General features: G+C 46.1%; 1 protein-coding gene across 1 annotated transcript; it reads right to left on the bottom strand.

Annotated features, from left to right (window-relative positions):
- Nucleotides 1–56: 56 nt before the first annotated feature.
- On the bottom strand, nucleotides 57–15,643 carry LOC6589989 (metabotropic glutamate receptor 2). Its single transcript, XM_026985239.1, has 17 exons — nucleotides 14,420–15,643; nucleotides 11,935–12,077; nucleotides 10,212–10,382; nucleotides 9,926–10,070; nucleotides 7,227–7,369; nucleotides 6,659–6,767; nucleotides 6,430–6,601; nucleotides 6,266–6,372; nucleotides 5,542–5,691; nucleotides 5,312–5,445; nucleotides 4,865–5,055; nucleotides 4,445–4,579; nucleotides 4,196–4,358; nucleotides 3,890–4,103; nucleotides 3,654–3,805; nucleotides 1,730–1,913; nucleotides 57–1,651 (listed from the first exon to the last, which is right to left on the bottom strand). Exons 1-17 carry the CDS (start codon nucleotides 15,405–15,407, stop codon nucleotides 1,197–1,199), a joined length of 3,756 nt encoding a protein of 1,251 aa, XP_026841040.1. The 5' UTR covers nucleotides 15,408–15,643; the 3' UTR covers nucleotides 57–1,196.
- Nucleotides 15,644–19,654: the final 4,011 nt, after the last annotated feature.

Here is a 19,654-nt window from a genome sequence, read left to right on the forward strand (position 1 = left end):
TTTGGCTAAACTTTAAGATCTATTAGTTCTTAGACATGTGTATGATGTAATTCTATATATGCAAATATAGTTTATTTGGAGTCAACACATTTCAAAAACATTCAAATGGTAAGCGGCACAATTAACATTAATATTTATACACACTGAACTAGAGGCTAGAGGTTATTCATATATATATATATGTACATATAAACACTTTAGCTGGGCAACAATTAAATCTACCATGTTGCTGGGCTCAAACAACACAATAAATGCAATTTTAATTGCAATTGTTGTACGTGGCTGTGGCTCCACTCCCGCCGCTACATTCCAAAGGGGCTGGGTCCCAGCCCCTTGGGAACATAATTGCGCCCCCTTGTCAACTGTTTCTCCAGTGCTGCGGTACAGGTCTTACTTGTACCTTCAGCTTGTACATTGGCCTATGCATAACTCTTAAATTGTATGTTCAGATAGTTAAATGGCTTACTCGTAGCTAATCGTAGTTTTAGAAAACACATTTTTGAAATTATATCACATTTTTCATTCATTTTCTTTTGTTTTCCGTTTCCGTTTACGTTTCCATCTCTATATCTTATTCCTTTCTGCAATATTTTCAAACAATCCTTGAAGAAAGGGATAGACAAGCTTAAAGATAAACACTTAATATTCATTTACTTCTTAATGGCTGACAAATTGTTTGACAAATCGTTTGGTTTGGTTACGCGTACATCATTGGAAACCGAATTTATTCGGTTGAGGGGAGCGGAATAGCGGATATATACTCTTATGTTCTTCATTCAGTTCCCTTGGGCCAGCCCTCACATGATACTGCTAAAGTTCTAAAGTTTGATATAGTTATCGTTTCCTTAGCAGGAACATGAGAGGGCGTTCCCGTTCCCCAACCGGTTCCCAGTGCTGCCTCTCTCCCTGTACCGTCCTGTTGGACATTTAGAAAACTTACAGTATATTCACATTTTCTGCCACTTACTCGCGCGTATTGTTATTGGATGCTTCCATGGTGGACCTTAGACGGGTATGGCTGCCCGTTTCCTGGAGGCGGTTCCACTACCTATGCTGCCGCCATCGCTGCCGGAACCTTGCGTCATTGTTTGCTGCTGCTCTTCCTTCAATGGCTCTTGTTGAGGGTCCAGTGCCTCCAGTTGCCGCTGTCGATGCTGCTCCTTTAGCAGCTGCTGCTGCAGTTCCTGAGCGTTTAGTTATAAGTTTGTCTGCAGAACGGGCCCCCGATGGCTGCCATTGGTGGCATTGGTGGTTCCTGTTGCATCTGTGCTGGTGGATGTTGCAATTGTAGTCACTGTGGCAGCTATCGCAGTCACTGCTGCTGCTGTTGTTCCCACAATTCCTGCCGCGGCTGTTGCTGCTGTGGTTGCCGGCGCGCTGGTAATACCATTGACGGCCGTGGAGACAACATTGGTAGCGGCTGCCTGGCCGTGTTGCATCTGATTGATTTTGTTGTTGTTGGATACCACGTGCTCCTCATTGTCTCCATTGGCTGGGGGCGTGGGCGTGCTCGTTTCTATCGCCGTATTATTTGGCACAAACTGATCGGCATAGGGAATCTGGTTATAGGCGTTGATGTCCAGCGAAGTGAAGATGCTGGAAATCGTCTGCGTGGCCATTTCGCATAATTTTTTCGTCTTCAGCGAGGCCTCTGCGACGGTGAGTTAACGGGGAAAGGGCCCAAAAAATGGAAAGGCAAACAAACACAAATTATCTGGTAAATGCTTACCCGTATTGGTGGGCGTGATGTGCCTCTGTATCTTCTCCTCCTGGGCGCAGGTGGCGGCGCCCACCACCGCTGCGGCCATCATCGACGAGGGTCCTGTTCCTGCCGTGCGGTGCATGTTGCCATGGCGCGGAGGCATCATACTCTGCCGCACATTGCGCTCCGGACGAATGAGTATTATGTAGAGCTGTAACGACAGTTCGAGGCAAATAAAATCATTGCCAATTAGATGGGAATCATTTGCGACTACTCGTTTTCCACACTACGCATTCAACCATTGTACGACATGACTCTTCAAATAAGTTTCATCTGGAAGCTCTAGTTAATGGTTTCCATTAATAGGAACTGCGTGACCAGGCACGCCCACCCTGTGCCTAGCCTTAAGTCCTAGTGTCATTAGCCATTTCCCCTTCGCAATGGCCAAAACAAAAGGCCACTGAGACGAGTCCGTCTTAATTTACGTTACGTTCCCCTTGCGTTCGTTTGCGTTGCGTCCTGCTACATATTGCTCGGACATTTCCGGCCGTACTTTGACATTGTTTGGACGCCATTTGGATGGCGTTTCTTATTGTACTTCCCCGTGTGCTATTGTGGGTGCTACTGTGGCCGCTTTGTGCCCATATTTGAAAGCAAACAAGCAAACAAATGAGGGGAAAAAACTTACATACTCCCGCAGAGGTAGAGCTATGGCCGCCACATAAGTCAGCGTGAAATGGGGGAATGGCAGTCGGATGTTAAAATTGCTTGCCGCCAACATGGTTTCGTCCCCTCTCTGTGTGTCCCCCCCCCTTCGAGCAGGAGAGCAGGAGGCGTGGCTGGTGGCACCTTTATGGTCAGAGTGTAGTTCAATGATCCCCCGGCTTGTGTTCCTGTGGCATGCGGCAGTTACTGTGGCTCCACTCTTGCCACACCAATTGTAAATTGCATTTTTATGGCCCAAGGTGTTCCTCTGTTTGTACGCCCGAGCCCCCGTCTGTGTACAATGTGCATTGGGTGACATCTGATAGGAAAGTTGCCTCTGGCTCCGTCTAGGCTATGGGCCAAGGAGCCAAGTCGCACAGTCGCACAGTTGCACAGTCGCAAGCTACTTTATTCCCTGACATTTAATAATAGCCCCAACGTTGAGTATTTATAGCCTCTTTCTCCCAGCGGTCGAGGGTTATAGTACCATAAAATGCGGCTATTTATGCTGTTCCTGGATCTGCATGTGTGAACGTCGTGTTTTCAACTTTTATCCAACCAGGGGAAAACTTTGTCGCAGCTTCTAAACTGCTTTCTGTGTGATTTCATTTCATTTAATTAGCCAAGGAAATTGTTTTTCCGCAATTCCTTTTCGCAAAGCAATTTTACACCACCTCTGGTGCACCCTCTGCCTGCCCCTCTCCCGAATGCATGTCCTCCCCATCCCTACAAAGCTTGAAGTCATGAATGGTTTTCGATGTTTGGCTTGACCTGCTTGTCCATGACATTTTAACTATGGCCACGATTGAACATAAAGTGTACGACGAGGAGAAGCGATGATTAAGAATATTCCGACCACTACCAGGGAGCGGGCATAACGTATTCGTTTGCAAACTTAACCGCCACTTGGCGCCTTCTTATCATCGTCTCCTTTCGCTTCCGCCTTCATGCCATTTTAATGAACTACTTGCGTCCGTTTATCGTTTTACCAGAGAGAGAGAGAGAGAGAGAGAGGAGAGAGGGAGCAGAAGAAAGGCAAGGGACTGAATCGAAATTCAATTTACAAATTATAGCGGAAACGACTGTGAAATCGGTTAGCGGAATAAAGGAAAATTGGAAATAATTAATATACAATATGTATGAAGTAATTACCAGTCGACCGGGCGATCGACCGACTGGCAAGGCATTTAACCCAATACGTCCCCCATCGCTGCCCCACACACACACTTTCCTCCCAATTACTTACCTTGGGCGAGAACAGACATGCGATGGTCACACTCGCGGACAGACTGATGGTCACCGACATGCTGGTTATGCGCAGGGGCACATGGTTGGCGGTTCCAAAGTATAGCGGCACAAATGCCAGCCAAATCACGCAGGTAGTGTACATGGTGAAGCCTGTAAGGAGTATGGGGAATCAGGCTTTTTTCGATCCAGTGCGGGCCCACGTCCTCGATGAAGACTCAATCAATCGGTACTCACCAATATGCTTCGATTCGTTGAATGCCTCTGGTATCTTTCGCGTGAGGACCGCGTAGACAGTGCAAATTACAATCAAAACGATTGGATAAAAGAACGCAATCATGTAGGAGGCATCTATATACGAGTCGCAAACGAGCATATTATCCTCGCGTGTCGGATAATGATGCATGGCATGTGATGGAGCAATTACCATCCAAACGCCGTTGATGAGTATCTGCGAATGATGCAGACAGACGGAGAGAGAGAGGAAACCATGCCAAATGCAGGGAGGGCCCTTCGCCTTTCCCCTCCTCCACGCCCACTCACCTGGACCGTGACAAGGAACATACAAATCACCAGCTGAGATTTCGGGCTAATGAACGAGGGGCGCTTGGCAGACTGTTTGCCTGCTTTGAAGATCCGTGCAATGCGATTCGTTTTGGTCAGCAGTGCAGCATATACAACCGTGAAGCAGAAGCCCACGCCGAACCTGCAACGCGTACAAAGGAATCCGTTCACACCCGCATCGCATCTCCACCCGCTTGGGAGGGGGGGGGAGGCATCTGCACAACTTACCGCTGAATGGCGCACACTATGTTGCTGGGCTTCAGGACCAGGGCAAAGGTGACGCCGTAGCACATGAAAATGCCGGCCAGCAGGATGTAACTCAGCTCCCGTCCAGAGGCTCGAACTATGGGCGTATCATTGTGCCTGTGTTGCAGAATAGAGTGTGGAGTGAGGAGAAAAGTTATCAACTTCAGTCATGTGTACACCATGTATGTATGTATGTATGCCTCCGAAGCTCCAATTAGGCAATGATTTGTTGGTTAGCTTTCTTGCATAGGTACTTGTATTAGAATATTATTGCAAACTTTTTAATTGCCATGAATTGCATGGACAAAGTTTCCCGAATCGGAAAACTACACAGGATATGTGTTCAAACTCTCCCTCCCCGACACCACACGAGAGTTTGAAAATTCCCTTTTTTGCACTCACTTGACAAATACGCCCATTACAAAGAGCGTTATCAGAATACCCGTGGAGCTAAATGCCATGGCCCCAATGGCCCAGGCAGACTCTGGTCGCAAGTACACCTCTGGTATGGCCCGGCAGTACTGCTTGTGGGCGTCGGGCAGCGTGCCCCATTTGCACAGCTGGCAATGGGTCTCGTCATCAGGGTGACGAATCTGCGAAAGTGATACAAACAAAGGAGACACACAAATCAACGGAAGTGGAACTTCTATGGCCTATTTTAATTGTACTGTCGACACCAGCACCGAGGAGCCTCTGGGTATTCGTTTTCCCACTCCCCATTCGCACTGTACTTGCACCGATTCTCTCTGGTGCAGTGGCTTCCGTTTCCATTGGGAGAAAAGCTCCAGCAATTCAATTAGATGGTAGGAGCAACAGCAAACGCAGCTGGACCGAGTGGCCGGCACTTACTTGATAAGTTGTACAATTGAAACAGTGCCAGCAGCAGCTCTCGCCCTCGACATATTTCTTGGCCTGACCAACATCGCAGGGCAAACTGCAGACGGACTCTGGTGGCTTCGGACTCAGTCGCTTGAACTTCACCTCTGTGTAGATGGAATAGAATGGAATGAAAACCAAAATCAAAGTCAAAAAATGTAAATACAGATGGAAATTGCTTTGGAGAACGTCTCTTGTCTTACCAGACATATTCAAACGCAGCTCGCCCTCGTAGTACTCGCCCACCTTCACCCAGTGGTACTGGCCGATCTGCGACTGCTTGAAGTGGATGATGTTGTACCGGGCCGGTCCATCGCCGTTCACGTCGAAGCGAAAATGGTCGCCGCTGAGTCCTGCGGAATGGGTAAAACGAGGGAAAAGTGTTTATGGCTTTAAGCCTTGAAAGAAAGGGCCACAACGGAACTGATGCTTTATCAGAAAATTGACTATCTGTGTCAGTCAGAGCTAGAGAGAAGCCTTTGGCTGGAGCTTACCCTCTCCATTCCGCCCTCTCGGTCTGTATAATTTATTGAATTTCAAATTGAGTTCAATGACGATGACAAGCAAGTCAATTTTCCACTCGAAAGCATAGCCAATGCGTGTACGCAGGGTAGGACACTCGTTCCGTTCCCACACTAAGACCCATGCCGTCATGTACACGTCCAACCACAACGAAATGCTTGCGGGATATTTCCACTTAAATTTATACGTATATGCGCAACACTTGAGACTCGACCTGCGATGGTGGAATGATGGAATGGTGAAAAGCACTTCACATGGCAGACATAATCTTCGTTTCCCTTCAGAAATTGTCACCGAGCGTCGTCCAGCACGACTAATCAATCCTATGCAGTGCATACTTGGATTTCATTTACCCGCTGTTCCACTTGGTCTAGATGTCAAAGACAACATTTAATCCCTTCTTACCTTTGAATTGAACTTTACGCAAATATTTGAGCAAGTCGGCCCCTTTGGTGGGCTTCATGGCATCGCACAGCGAGGGCCTTCCCCCGCACAGGTCGTGATGCATGTCCCTGAGCAATTAATGTGGAGTTATGTGCGTTTCTGCCATTTCTCGGCTCTGAACTTACCTAAGAGCGTAGGCAAATGCCATAACCGCATCGCTAACGAACTGCAGCTGATCCTCAAAGTCAGTGTTCTGCCGCGAGAGTCGCTCTTTGTTGGTGCACTGTTTGGTGTAGTTGTTGTAGGGGGTGCTGGTGCTGCCTGGGTAGCGGCATTGGAAATGATCCTCCCAGAATTCTAAGGGTAACGACTGTAATCGCATTTATGCGTGGCTTGGCTGTGGCAGGGACTTACCTACGAACCACGGATTGCGTTGGTTGTTCTCGACAGTTAAGTTGAGGAAGTACTCCTCAAAGCCGCGCACTGGATTCGCCTGCGGCTGCACGGAGAGGGTGCCCTCCACCTGTTTTTAAAAAGAACGACCACGTGGGCAAATGCTTGATTAGATTGTCGCATAACAAAAGCTAGAGATGGGTGCCTGTTTCAGTCACGCGCTCATCTCTCGATTGAAACGGTTTCACAAATTAATGTAAGCACACAGACGGACAATTAATTTCAATTCAGCCACAATTCATCATAGGAAAACGCGGTGAAACGCGCACTGTTTTCTATTATTTGCTCTGACCATCATTTATTCGCTTTCGGAGTGCCAGACAGCCACAGCCACAGTCAGCACGCATTGTCACGCCTTTTGTGTGTCTGGAACATCGCCATCAACTGCCGCTGCTCCTGCTGTTGCTCCTGGTGCTGCGAATCATTTATCAAACGCTGCTACCGTTTCGCCCATTTAGACCTCATAATTTCCGACTGGCAGAACTCGCTCAGTCATCGGCACTGGCTGACGGAGCAATAGTTTACTTGCCTCTGGTTCGTAGTCGTCGGAAACAAGATTTCGAGCACTCCAGCCATCGGAGCCTATCCAGGAGAACGAGCCCGTCGCATTGGCCCGCCGTACAGCCCGCATCACCTGCCTCACCTCCTGGTCGGACCCGAAGATGATGGCACCTATCCACAAAAGCACAGGCAGCACGCAAAGGATTTAAAAGGAAAAAGAACTCAAATTAATTTTAATTGAAATAAATACAGAATAAGCGGCTTAGTGGCATCAACAGAGTCAAGCAGAAGGCTTCCACCACATTTGTTGTATCAACAAATATGTCTTTAAATATTCTATTCCATAGGGTTATAGCAGTGGTCAAGCATCATCATCATGTCAACCGCAGTAATACCAACCAATTTCCCTCTTTAATTTAGAAAATGTGTCAATATATGAACGTCGCAAAAGGCAGCATTTTCAATTGAATATGCCTTGAAACAAGTCCGAGGCAGCGAGAACATGGAATGTAAACTCTGTTGCTGATATTTATTTTGGGGATAATTTTGCACAAAGGATACTTTACGTATATCAGAGGGCAATATAAAAGAGTTAATGCAGATACAGCATTGGTAAGCTGCAGGCCATACTCTTTTGTGTGCGTTTATATGTTGCGAAGTAGTCGCATTCAAAACCAGAACAGAAACCAGTTATACCCGATACTATACTGGACTCTTGACAGCGGCTCTTGGTAGCAGCTCTCTCTCTCTGTCTCTCTGTCCCTCTGTCGCTCTATCCATTCCATTGTTATGGACTCGGGCTGCCGTCCACTCAATTCCTGGCCCTCTTCGTGGCTGACTGGGATCGTTGTGAGTGGCAGTTGTCACTTCTTATCAGGCCGCAGCCAACAGGCAGCTATTCTCGTGCCTCTCCGACACGCCCCATTATTGATTCGCCTCTACAGGAGCAACAGAAGCAGCCTCATAAGAGCCGCTTGAGGAAGAAGAAAACTCATTCAAACGCAGGAAACTGTGTCTTGAGGAAAAGACTACTTTTTAGAGTTGCTGTCTGACTGCCTTTTCAGACTAATTAAAATGCATTTACTTCTGGAGAAGACATCAAATTTGATTTACTTACACACTCTCTTGAACATTGCAAGCAAATTTATATCAAAAGTTTTCTAATTTTTTACCAGCAAATTTGTGATAAAATGTGTGAAGTGTGAAGAAATTTGCATAAATTGAACAGCATGAATGTTGGGCTAAAAAGAAAGCAAGAAATAAAACTTGGCAAAAGTGCGATAAAAAGCAAAAACATGTTAAAGCCCCAGCCCCCAGAGCTCAAACTCCACCTCCAGCTCAAGCTCTGACATGTGTGCGAGTGTGTGTGTGTATGTGTTTGTGTGTGTGTGTGTTGGTTTCTTTGCAAGGGTTAACTTTGCCCCTGACGGCACTTTGCAGTCGCAGTTACCCGTTTTGGGGCTCTCATTTTTCAGAGAGAGCCCAGCCCGGACCCCCGCCATATGCAAAATTAAAGAACTGATGCCGGAGAAAATACTTTGTCAAATTGATTAATCGTTAAGAAGAAAAAGGATTGTAGCCAGGAGTTGGAAGTAGGAGCGGGCGAGGCAGCCAGTAAACGGCGTCAAATCACAAATCACAATAAATAATGATTGTTGAAGTACCCTTTTTATGTGGAGGACCCGGGTCCGACCCCCCGCTTTACGACTCTTGATGGCACTTTTATGCAAATCAAATATTCTTGGCCCCAGACAAAAGTCAATTGTTATTGGCGGGGGCACTGGCACTAGCGCTGGCGCTGGCACTGGTGCTTTTTATTAGCATCGCCATCGCCCCACCGACTCTCTCTTCTCCTGATTAATGACATGCATAAAAGGTTTAGAGGGTAATTATTTTTAAATATATTATTCTGTAGAGCCCCGCCTGTAAGTGGCATTTGATTAATATTTTGCAATGCGCCGTTGAGTTGGGACGCAGTCGAAAGTTAAATTTGATTGACATTTATTCTTCTGTATTTTTTTGTGTACGTTTCTGCTCTGTTCCACGGGGCGTATGATTGACGCAGATTGGTGCGATACGACGATTCCGGGGTAAAAAACTTGTTTTATTTGAATTTAGGATGAAAAATTGTCCTGATTGATATCGGACTGCCTGTCTGGGATATACTTTTGAAAGCTTATATTGTTAATGGCTTTAAAAGTACTGGTCAAAATATTTTAATAATAATTCAGTTATGGTAATACTTCAATAATACAGAATATTGGATTGTCAGTGCCAGCCACCTGTATTGATTATCTTTCAATTTATGACCACAAAATTTGTTTGCCAACAACTTAGTTTAATTTTCTATGTGAAAATCTCTGCACCACTTTCCATTTCCTATTTGTCGAGAAAGAGTCAATGGGATGTATATGCATTTTAATTTCCTGCTGTGAAATTTGCAATAAAGACAGAAAACAAGGGAAAAATGTTTAAATGTTTTCGTTTAATTTGTACAATTTCCGTGCCACAATCCCCAAACCCCAAAAATGTCACAGTTCATGCCCTGCGCACTGCATTCATTTGGCAGGCGTTGGGAAATGTTTTTCCTGCTTTGTTTTCGTTTGTTGGGCCACGCCTTCCGTTGACATTTTCATTGAAAATTGCATTTCGCCTGTTGCCTTGACAGCTTCATATTGTAGCAGCTTCCCCGCTTAAGTGTTCTCCCTTTCTTTGCACGGCACTTACCTCGAGCGCGTGGCTTGGTCAACAGCTTTTGCACGATATTATCGTATGCAATATCCTCGGCCACTCCAGAATCCTTCACCAGCTTTTCCTTGATGGCAATACAAATGTTATGGCGCGCCAGTAGCTCCTCCAGCTCCTCGAAAGCCTGCAAACGAGACAACAACATCGGCATGAGCGGATTGTATATTGTAGTAAAAACACACGGGACACATGCAACACCGCGAGGGCTTTATCCGCGTACTCGGATGTGCTACAATGTTTAAATTGAGCGTTGAGGGGTACCCACCTTGATGCCGTAATTACTCTCCTCGTAGATAATCGAAACGTAGCTCCATCCCATCCGCATCACAATCTCCACCATGGCCTTCACCTGGTAATGATCCGAGGGTATGGTGCGGGAGAAGTACTCAAAGCGTTGTTTGTTGCTCAGCTCTGGGCTGGTCGAGAAGTAGGATACCTGGCGGCGGAAGATTATGACATGATGCGAAAATATTTTCATTACAAAAAGGCACCAATATTATGTTGACAAAGTGCCCTGTGCTGTACGAAATTCCCTTTGATGAAGGGGATTCTTTTTCCCTTTGACCATTCTTAATTTTCTGTCCATAATATCCCCTTGTTTTTCGCGATTTAAAGGTGCGTACTCTTCTCATGCTGCACGGAGACCATAAACAATGCAACAAAAGTAAATTCGCACAGAGGATGGCATTTTAATTGACCAAAACTGCAAACAGAAACCAACTTTACGCACAAATAACTCTTCGATAGGGAGGTCGAGAGCAAGTCATCTGCCAAGTCATCTGCAAGTGTTTAACTACTTCATTTCTAATTAAGTGTCATTACCATTCAAGTTAAACAAGTGCTTGCTTTCTCCTCGAGCCACTTTCGAGCATCGGTGGAACGGACAGCAGCTTGAATAATGAATTTCTCCAAAAGGTATTGACTGAAGTCTGATGGGGGGAGGGCTCAGGGCTCAGGGCTCAGGGCTCAGGGCTGCGGAGTTCAACATTTTCCCGAGGGAATGGATTACAATTGGAGAATCGCGACAGCTTGAACAGATTCTCATTAAATATAATATTTGTCAGAGCCTCTGAGATTTCGCTGCATCTATATTCTAGTGATATCGAGAGCTGAGAAATAATTTGCAACGGAGCTGAATTGCCTGATCTGCAATTGACCACAATCTCAACCGTTCTGCAGGAGGAGAGGAAATGAAAGCTGTAGAAAAATGCTTGTACACTGAGCCTCTCCCCATAGCCCAGACTTGGGGAGCAAGCAAAAGAAATGCAATCAAATGCTTATGTCTGATTTATGAGTTCTCTTTCGGAAGGAGGCAGCTTCCCGGGTCTGCATAAAATGGTTTCCACTGATGGTTCCTCTCCTGCTGCTGTTCCTACTGCTCTTTCTTCGCCTGTCGCCTCTACTGCTCCTCCTCCTACGGCGGCTCCTGCTGTCGTTGCTTGTGCGTTTTATGGGGTACTTGCAGGAGGTAAAGCTAAGTACGGCTATCCCCAGCCGGATCCTGTCAGGGCTCCGGTTACTTAGTTATTGTCGCATATCGACTTTTGGTCCCCGAGTCACGTACGAGGAGCCATAGCCGTCGCAGCAGTAGCAGCTACTTAATTTCTTTTGGGCATCGACGTGATTCCACCCACATACGAGTACACAGAGAGAAATACGGTTGCAACTGCTGCAGTTTGTGTGATTTGTTGCCTCTTTGGTTTCGACTAATTTAGTAGCACGTAGGGGCACTTACAAGTTCTGTCCACTGCCCAAATGGCATCCATGCGGTTGCTGGCCAATTTTAATTACTAACTAAAATACAGGGGGAACTTTTTGTGGGTCGAGTCCACAGCCACACAGCTGTGAGCAATGCACAACATTTTGAAACTGGCAGCAAAAATTGCTGTGCCACAAAACTTTCTGGTCGCATATTGCATCTCTGCCCCTTCGAGACTGGGCACACACCTTTGTGGCATACACACACACCACACATGGATAACACTTACCTGGGGTATGCGGAATAAGCGCAATAAATTGGCCACTTGTATGGAGGTTACCGAGGAGGCGGCGCCCACCACCCCGGAGATGACCTTCCTTACTTGCGTCTTGTTGCAATGATATTCGGCATCGTCAATGTTGCTGATAGAGCCTGCAAAGAGGAGAGCGAGTGGGAGGGGGCATAAGTACAGGTTAACTTTGCGGTTGAAAGTTCCTTAAAGGGATACTCATTGAAAGTACCCGTGGACCGGCTTCCACCGGCTTCTGCCACCAGAGCAAACCTCTGTAGGAGGCCGCAAATGAACAGAGTTCACCAGTTCACCAGTCGTGATGAATGTATTTCAAAACGAGTCCCGGCTTCGATCTCCATCTCCCTTTCAACTAGTCGATAGTTCTTAGCCGATGTTTGCACCTGGTATCTCCACACACAATACAGTTAGTACTTCCACTAGCTCTATCGATGGTGTGGTAGATACCAACGCCCGCTGTATAATATCGAAATTATAATTACTTATATGGCTTCATTAATACTGAGAAAAGTTACAACTGAATTTTGAAATGGAAAAGTTTTTTGGCCATGTGGACGGCCAGTTTTGTGTTTAAATTAATTAAACTCCTTCCTGTCGCAAAATATTTGATGTCGAAACAGCACTTACGGCTACATGGTGTATGGTATGGCTAGTGTATAAACAACTGCATATGCATGCCTAATTAATGCCACTCTAACTGTCTAGTTCGCTTTAGTGCTTTGGCGCTTTTGTTTTTGTTCTATTTAAATATTTGCCTGGCTATTCATTGATATCCGCTGGCTATGAATGTTAGCCTTGTTCTGCATGATAAATCCCGTTTGAATGCCGGAAATAATGGCTGACGTTCAATGGTGGCCATATGTTTGATGGCAATTTGTATCGCTTTTGTGGGTTTTGTATTTTTCTGCTGTCAATTCCAGGGGAATTAAACGATTGATGGATGTTGTTGAAGGCCATGCAAATAGGGCTATACCTAATGTTGAAACCAGATAAGTACGTGTACATAAAATATACGCACCACTCTTTCCCGCACTTAAATTTTTGGCTAAAACTGCCACCCATTTGCACTGCTTTTGACCAATTTATATGCCCCACTGACCACAATTTAGGTGGCGTAGTGGCACGCCCGCAAGTGCGAGAAGTAGCGTCTGCTGCCGCCAGCTCTTAAATACAAATTAATTAACTCTGTGGGCTGTGGGGCACTCACTCGATGCCTAACTAGATTATTATTAACCAGAATGCTCGTACAGTGCCTGGACGGTGGGCGGTGGGGAGGCGCAAAGGACAATGGGGGGTATAGTGGGGCGTACAAGCTGCTCAGAGATAGAGAGAGAGAGATGCTCTCATAGTTTACGGCCTGCCTAATCCTGTCAATATAATTCAGTGACTTGGAAAATTATATTTTTCATACGTCACACACAACAGCAGACGGAGATGGATACAGAAAGAGGGCGCGTGAGAGAGAGACGAGAACAGCAGTGTGGCACGTCGCTCGAATAAATCCTTGCCGCGCAAATAAATAATGAAATTATGGAGATTAGAAAGTGTTCCAGGACGATGACAAGGATGCCGCCGCTCCCTTCTGTGCTCAATTGATTATGGATCGTTGAGTGTGTACATCTGCGTGGGTGTTTGTCTATCTGTGTGTGTGTGTGTATGTGTGTAGATGTTGCCTCGCGCCTCTTTGTTTGCACCGATAAAAGTAATAAGCGGCTCTTTATACACCATCTTCCTTCGCTCTCTAACTCCCCAACGCACTTGAACACACACTCTAACCATTTGTCTCTCTTTCTCTCTACTTCTACCAGACTCTCGCCATCTCCGTCGCACTGCTTTGTGGCACAAACCCCAATAAGCCGAGAGCCGTTTTGTCTTTGGGGAATTATGCATATTTAGTTAGCAAGAGCTCGTTTCGTTTCTTCAGCCGCTTCCCGCTGAGCGAAAGCCACATAATTTATTTATTAATTTAGTTTAATAATAAAATCTTTGACGCTAGCTTAAGGAACGAACAGGCCATCTCCAGCCATCCAATACAGTTGGAAATTGATTGATATGCAACGATGGCAGATGAATGAAAGATGGAATGAAGGGAAAATCCTGCAGCAGTGCCACGGGGCTACTGCGAGTATTCCATTTGGTTGCTGAAAGTGGAATTAAATATTGTACAAAATACACTGGGTTAACCAGTGCCCCGAGTTGGGTTTATGTAAATGTATCAAAACTTTTGCATTTTTAGCCACATTAACCGAACTGCAACTGCAACTGCAACTGAAACGGAACGAAAAACTGTAAACGCAAATGCAAACAATGAAATCAGCATAAGCCCAATGTCAGAGTCACACAAAGTGGGGGTAAAAGGACATACACACGCACACACACACACGGAGTAATTTGCATATAAATTTGCGAGAAGCGAGCTTCGCATGTGGCCTCCCTGTGGCTGAAATTTGCTGCTGCTGCTTACCTTTGATAAAATCCACAGCCATCTCCAGGCCATACGAGTCCTTATCGCAGTCGTCCAGGAGATGAGCCCCCAACGTGATGTTGGGCAGCAGCTGGGCTTTGTTGATGCTGTCTATGGTAAAGAGCATGGCCTCGAGCGCCTGGATGCCTCCCTGGGGCATGATCGGGCCGCAGGTGATGCTGTCCTCGCGCGAGTGGACCATCATCAGGCCACCCAATATCAGATCACCCTCGATCAGGGCCTCGCGCTTCACCGGCCAGTGGCGCTGCGGCTGGACGGCGTGCAGGCGATCGTTCAGGAAACTCACGGAGTCTGGCAGGGAGCGCATGTACTTGCCACTCCCGTCCACCGCCATTAGGGGCAGTAGCAAGTTGTTGGTGCTCTTGAGCGGCAAATGGCGGCCACGATGCCGTCCGGACCGGGGAGCGGCCATTTCAATGTTGCCATGGCGCTGGTACTCTTCCACATCGAATTGATCATAGAGATGGTCGTCGCTGAGACGCCGATTTTGTGGCTCTGACTGTGACGTGTCCAGTTCCACCGTTTGTGCCTCATCATTCACATAATCCGGGGCTTGCAGGTGCCTGCTGCTCCACTGCCTCCATTGTCGCCAGTGTTTGCCCAACTGCTGTTGGTGCTTCTCTAATTCCAGGGCCTCGTAGTGACTCTGTCTGCTGTGTATCCGACTGTGTTTGCTGCCATGATTCTGTTCGTGCTGGTGTGGGCGCTGATGATGATGTTGATGATGATGATGATGCTGGGCCGGATACGAATCAGGATGGTGCTGATGATGGCGTCGCACTCTGCTTCTGGGTGTCGCCTGCATCCTCTGCTCCTGCGCCTGCTCCTGCTCCAGCCCCTCCGCCTTCTCCTCTATGTCGCCAATCACCTCACTCTCGGCCCGCAGTGGATGCCACGCGGAGAGCACCACCACGAATAGAAAAACAGAAATTCGTACGAGCCATTTGCTGCTGCAATCCACTCTCATGTTGTCATTAGCTTTGGTCCTTAACCTCTCTTTCTCTATCTCTCTCCCGTTTTCTATATTGCTGTATATATTTTGTGCACTGAATTATCGGACTTTATTTTGATATGCATGAATTTCGGTTCGTAAAATTCCGATATTGCTCACAGTTCGATGGCTGCTGTTCATCCTCCTGATATGCGGCACACATTTTGAATGTGGTTGTGGCTTTCGGTTGCTTCGGTCTCTCACATTTTATGGATACTTTTTACGCTTTATCATTTTTAATAACTGCATATGGAAACGAAAACGATTTATGTTTTCCACGATTTTAATTGACAAAATTGAGGTTTCACCTTCGTGATTTTCCGCACAAAATCAACTTCATGCAATCCATTTGTTTTTGATTCGTTTAAATATTTCAATCGGAATTAAAGCGTTTTTTTTGTAAAGCGCTTTATATTCATTTGTGCTCTCACTATTTCTCATATTTATTCATTAATAAATACGTGTACATTTATTACTAATGTTAGTTTTACACATTTTCTGGCTTTGTTTAATGTCACAGCAAATAATTCCAAGTCATGCATAATTTGACCATTTTCCAGTTAGGTTTTCATTAAAATTTTACAAAAATTGTTTCGTAATCAGACCAAAATTTTAATGCCAGAAAAAATATAAAGCCTCCAAAGGGTCCATGGGCTTAAAACTGTCAAGCTACACCCCCACCGCTCCCGATTTAGGGTAGCAGTGGGCGTGGCCCTTGGGCATTTGCCCATAAAAATGATTGCCCTGAGGTAAATTAAATTTGCATAAAATTTTGTATGCCACCGCCGCAAAGAGTCGGCGCGCCGGCGGCTGAAAGGAAAAAGAACTGCAAGAAATCCTTTGCTTTGGAGGGGGAACGGGCGGCAAAATGAAGGGAAAACGCAAAGTAACGTAAAATGGGAACCCTGCAAAACCGTAATTAATCAAATTGTTGGCGCCGTAATGAGCTTGTCGGCCTGTCCCCCCCATCCCCAGCGGCTGCTTTGTATCCCTGTCATAGCCCCCCCTGAACCACTCTACCCAGTACCCTCAGAGGCACCGCGAACTAATCAACAAACGCGTTAACGCCACTTTAGACATGGCCTGCAGTTCGAGTTTGCGGAATTACTTATCATCAGCGTAATCAGCGGCATTATCCGCCACCAGCAGCAGCAACAGCAGCAGCGACGAGGCCAAAAGGTAACACGAGGGGGTCCGTCACATTCAGGGCTTGCAGCAGCATTGGGGCCAGAGGCTGCGGGCCTCTGGGTGGTGTGGGCAGGGACACCTCTAATAATGAGATTGCCTTAAACAAATGGTGTTCTCCCTTTTTATTGCGCTTAATAGACACCGGAGGCTGCTTACACGCTCGTAATTTATTTTGATTACATTTCTCGTCAGGCTCTGTCAGTGATTGTCTCGCTCTGACTCTCTGTTTCTCAGTTGTGTGCTGTCTGTCTCTCTCCCCGGGCTCGTCCTGGTTTGGGTATTACAATAAAGTCAAGCTGTTGGTTGTTTCGTTTACTACAAAAGTAGATCAGACACTTTTGAGAGCTAAGCTCTAAATAGAGCATGGAAAACCTTTGATATTCCTGGGGAATCATCAAAGAAAAGCGATGGCCTGATAGTGAGTAGATACATCTATCGATTGTTTAGCCTACTAATTATCATGGCAATATCTAATGTTACGCCTCACGTATTTGGGTCTTAAGAGCCACTCTCCACTCTCCTTACTTTAGTCAAGACCCTCCTGATGTATTTTTGTACATCTTTTGCATAACAAAGTCTGTCACTGACACTCGCCTCAATGTGTTTTTATTGGACTCCACTGTTGTGTACACGCCATGTTACGGAATATTCCCATCCATTGGATCCCATCCACGACATCCACCCATCTCATCCCATTTGATTCCGCTTTGTCATTGTCTTATTTTGCATTTTCTGTGGGGGGGGAGAGGAGACTTTGATTTGATTGAGCATTTTGTTCGTTTTCCCTGTCCTTTTTTCGCTGATTTGAATTTTCTACTGTTCCATGTTTTCCTTTTTTTTTTTGGTTTGTTTGGGCCCAGACGTTGAAATATTGTCCTGCTGAAATGCTGTGTATTGCTGGCTGAAATGGCTTTAAAAGCGGCAGAATTTCCGACTACAGAAGATATCAATTTGTTTGCTTCTTTTTCTCCTCTTTCCAGCTTCCGCTGCAATGTTGCGCAAATTGATTTCCATCGATAAGATTTACACTCGCATAAAATTGACAATTTCAGAGAATGTCGACTGGATACGGGCCATGGGCCACGGGGCACGGGATACGGGACACGGTACACGGGAGTATACGCAGAAGGACAGTTGCTAGCAATTCCCGCATTGCGTACTCATAAAGTACGGTATGGACTATGAGTATATTAAAATACTCAACTGTGTGAAAACAAAATAAACAGAGCCGCCATCCTGATGCATTCACTTCTCGATGGCCATTCAGAGGAAATCAACGACTGGGCCATTAACGTGCAGGATGCACACGACCGAGCCTGTGCAGGGAATTCTTTTTACCATTTTCAACAGCATTCACGAATTGAGTTTCCTTGTAATTCCTCAAAAGGAAATGCTACTTGCAAACAGCAAATATGTTGAGTGGTTTGTTTCAGATGCATACAATATATCCACTTTTAATTATCATTCAGCTCACAAACGGAGAATACAATATAATGATTGGGAAGTGTGTCCTCGATAGCGGCCAAACTGGGACTGTGGGACCTTTTCAGACTGTAAATTTCTGGAGCTTTTCTTCCGCATGGTTCTGGTTCTCGCATTTCTCGCATTTCACATTCCATTTACAGAGATTTTTCCTGACATCTGGAAAGTATGTGGCGACACCCAAATGTGACATTTACATGTGTGCCAGCCACAAACAATAAAGCAAATTTGAAAAATTCACATCAAATAAGATTCAATCAACTGCCTGCCCCTGTATGTGGCATGTAGCCCGCATTCAGAGGGCTTCAGCCTGAGCGCTTGGGCTGCAGCTAATGTCCTGGCCCCCGCTCCCGACTCTCCTAGATTACGCGTCGCCTTCAATTTGCTGGCGCAAAAAATCAGAATTAATAGCAGGGCCTTCTGCTCATGGAGCAGGGGAGCCCTAAAAATGCTACACAAAAAAATGAATAAATCGGAAGAGTAGAAAAACTGCGCGACATCCATACACACATACATATATGCAAATGGGTTCACCAACAGATGTGTGTGGGTGGGTGGGTGTGTGATAAATTTCGTTGACATGACAGAAACACAGGGAGGTGACAGCCGCCGCGCAGGTAATCTGTAGCTTTCAGATTTCACGTGCACTTGAGAGGCACCTGCTCCTTTGAGTTTTTGACAGTTGTGCGAGAATATATTTTTAATTTGATTATCGTACAAACGGGCAATAAGATCCAGACACGCGTGGAGGAACTCAGATTTATGACGAACCGAAGGCTAAGTCAACAATAACTTCGAGCATAGAAGCAGAGCGACGAAACTTAGTCACATTTTGGTATTCGCCTCACAAAGCAATCAGCTCGAGCAATTTGAATGGGTTTTTCTCGGCTTCGGTATGCTCTGATGTGTCTGCTCTCCTGCCTCCTGCCTCGTGCCTCCTGCCACCGGCCTCCTGTATCGGGGGGCTTGTTTGTCTGCGTGCCTTAGATAGGATTATTAGGCAGACCTTCTGCACGGGGCCCCCAGGGGCTGAGCGCGTCAAACACATGAAATCAATTACATTTCTCCATTGTAGGCGGCTCGGCAGGCAGGCAGGACCCTACTCACAGGCCAAAGAATGCCCTTTGTTTAATGGTTCGTCGGGCGTAAGACTCGGAGGCTTTTTGCTTACTTTTGTACCGGGGCGAAATCTCAGGTATTTGGTGGCTAATAAAGTTTGCCTTAAAGTATTTCGAGATGGAAGTTTCTGCGGCAAAGTTTGGGCATATTTGTTTTTTGAATATTAGTTTGCCCGAAGCGTGCAGGGCAGGCCCATTCATATTTGCTTAGTTCAGCTCTCTGGCGGATCAGAGTCAAGGGTCTACAGACACGTGAAGCTGCCTGCCACTGCCACTGCCACTGCCACAGGCAATGCCACTCTATCGCAAGGCAATTTCTATGCCCTATGCTCGTATCAATAATTTTGTGGGTTTTATTGTTATTTGCGGATGCTTTTTATGTATTTACGGACCCTAATGGAAATGAGTGTGGCAGAAGGAAGAGGAGAAAGAGGA

The sequence above is a fragment of the Drosophila persimilis genome, unplaced genomic scaffold (assembly GCF_003286085.1).
Source record: "Drosophila persimilis strain 14011-0111.01,24,50 unplaced genomic scaffold, DperRS2 tig00000002-arrow-pilon, whole genome shotgun sequence".
Classification (NCBI taxonomy): Eukaryota; Metazoa; Arthropoda; class Insecta; order Diptera; family Drosophilidae; genus Drosophila; species Drosophila persimilis.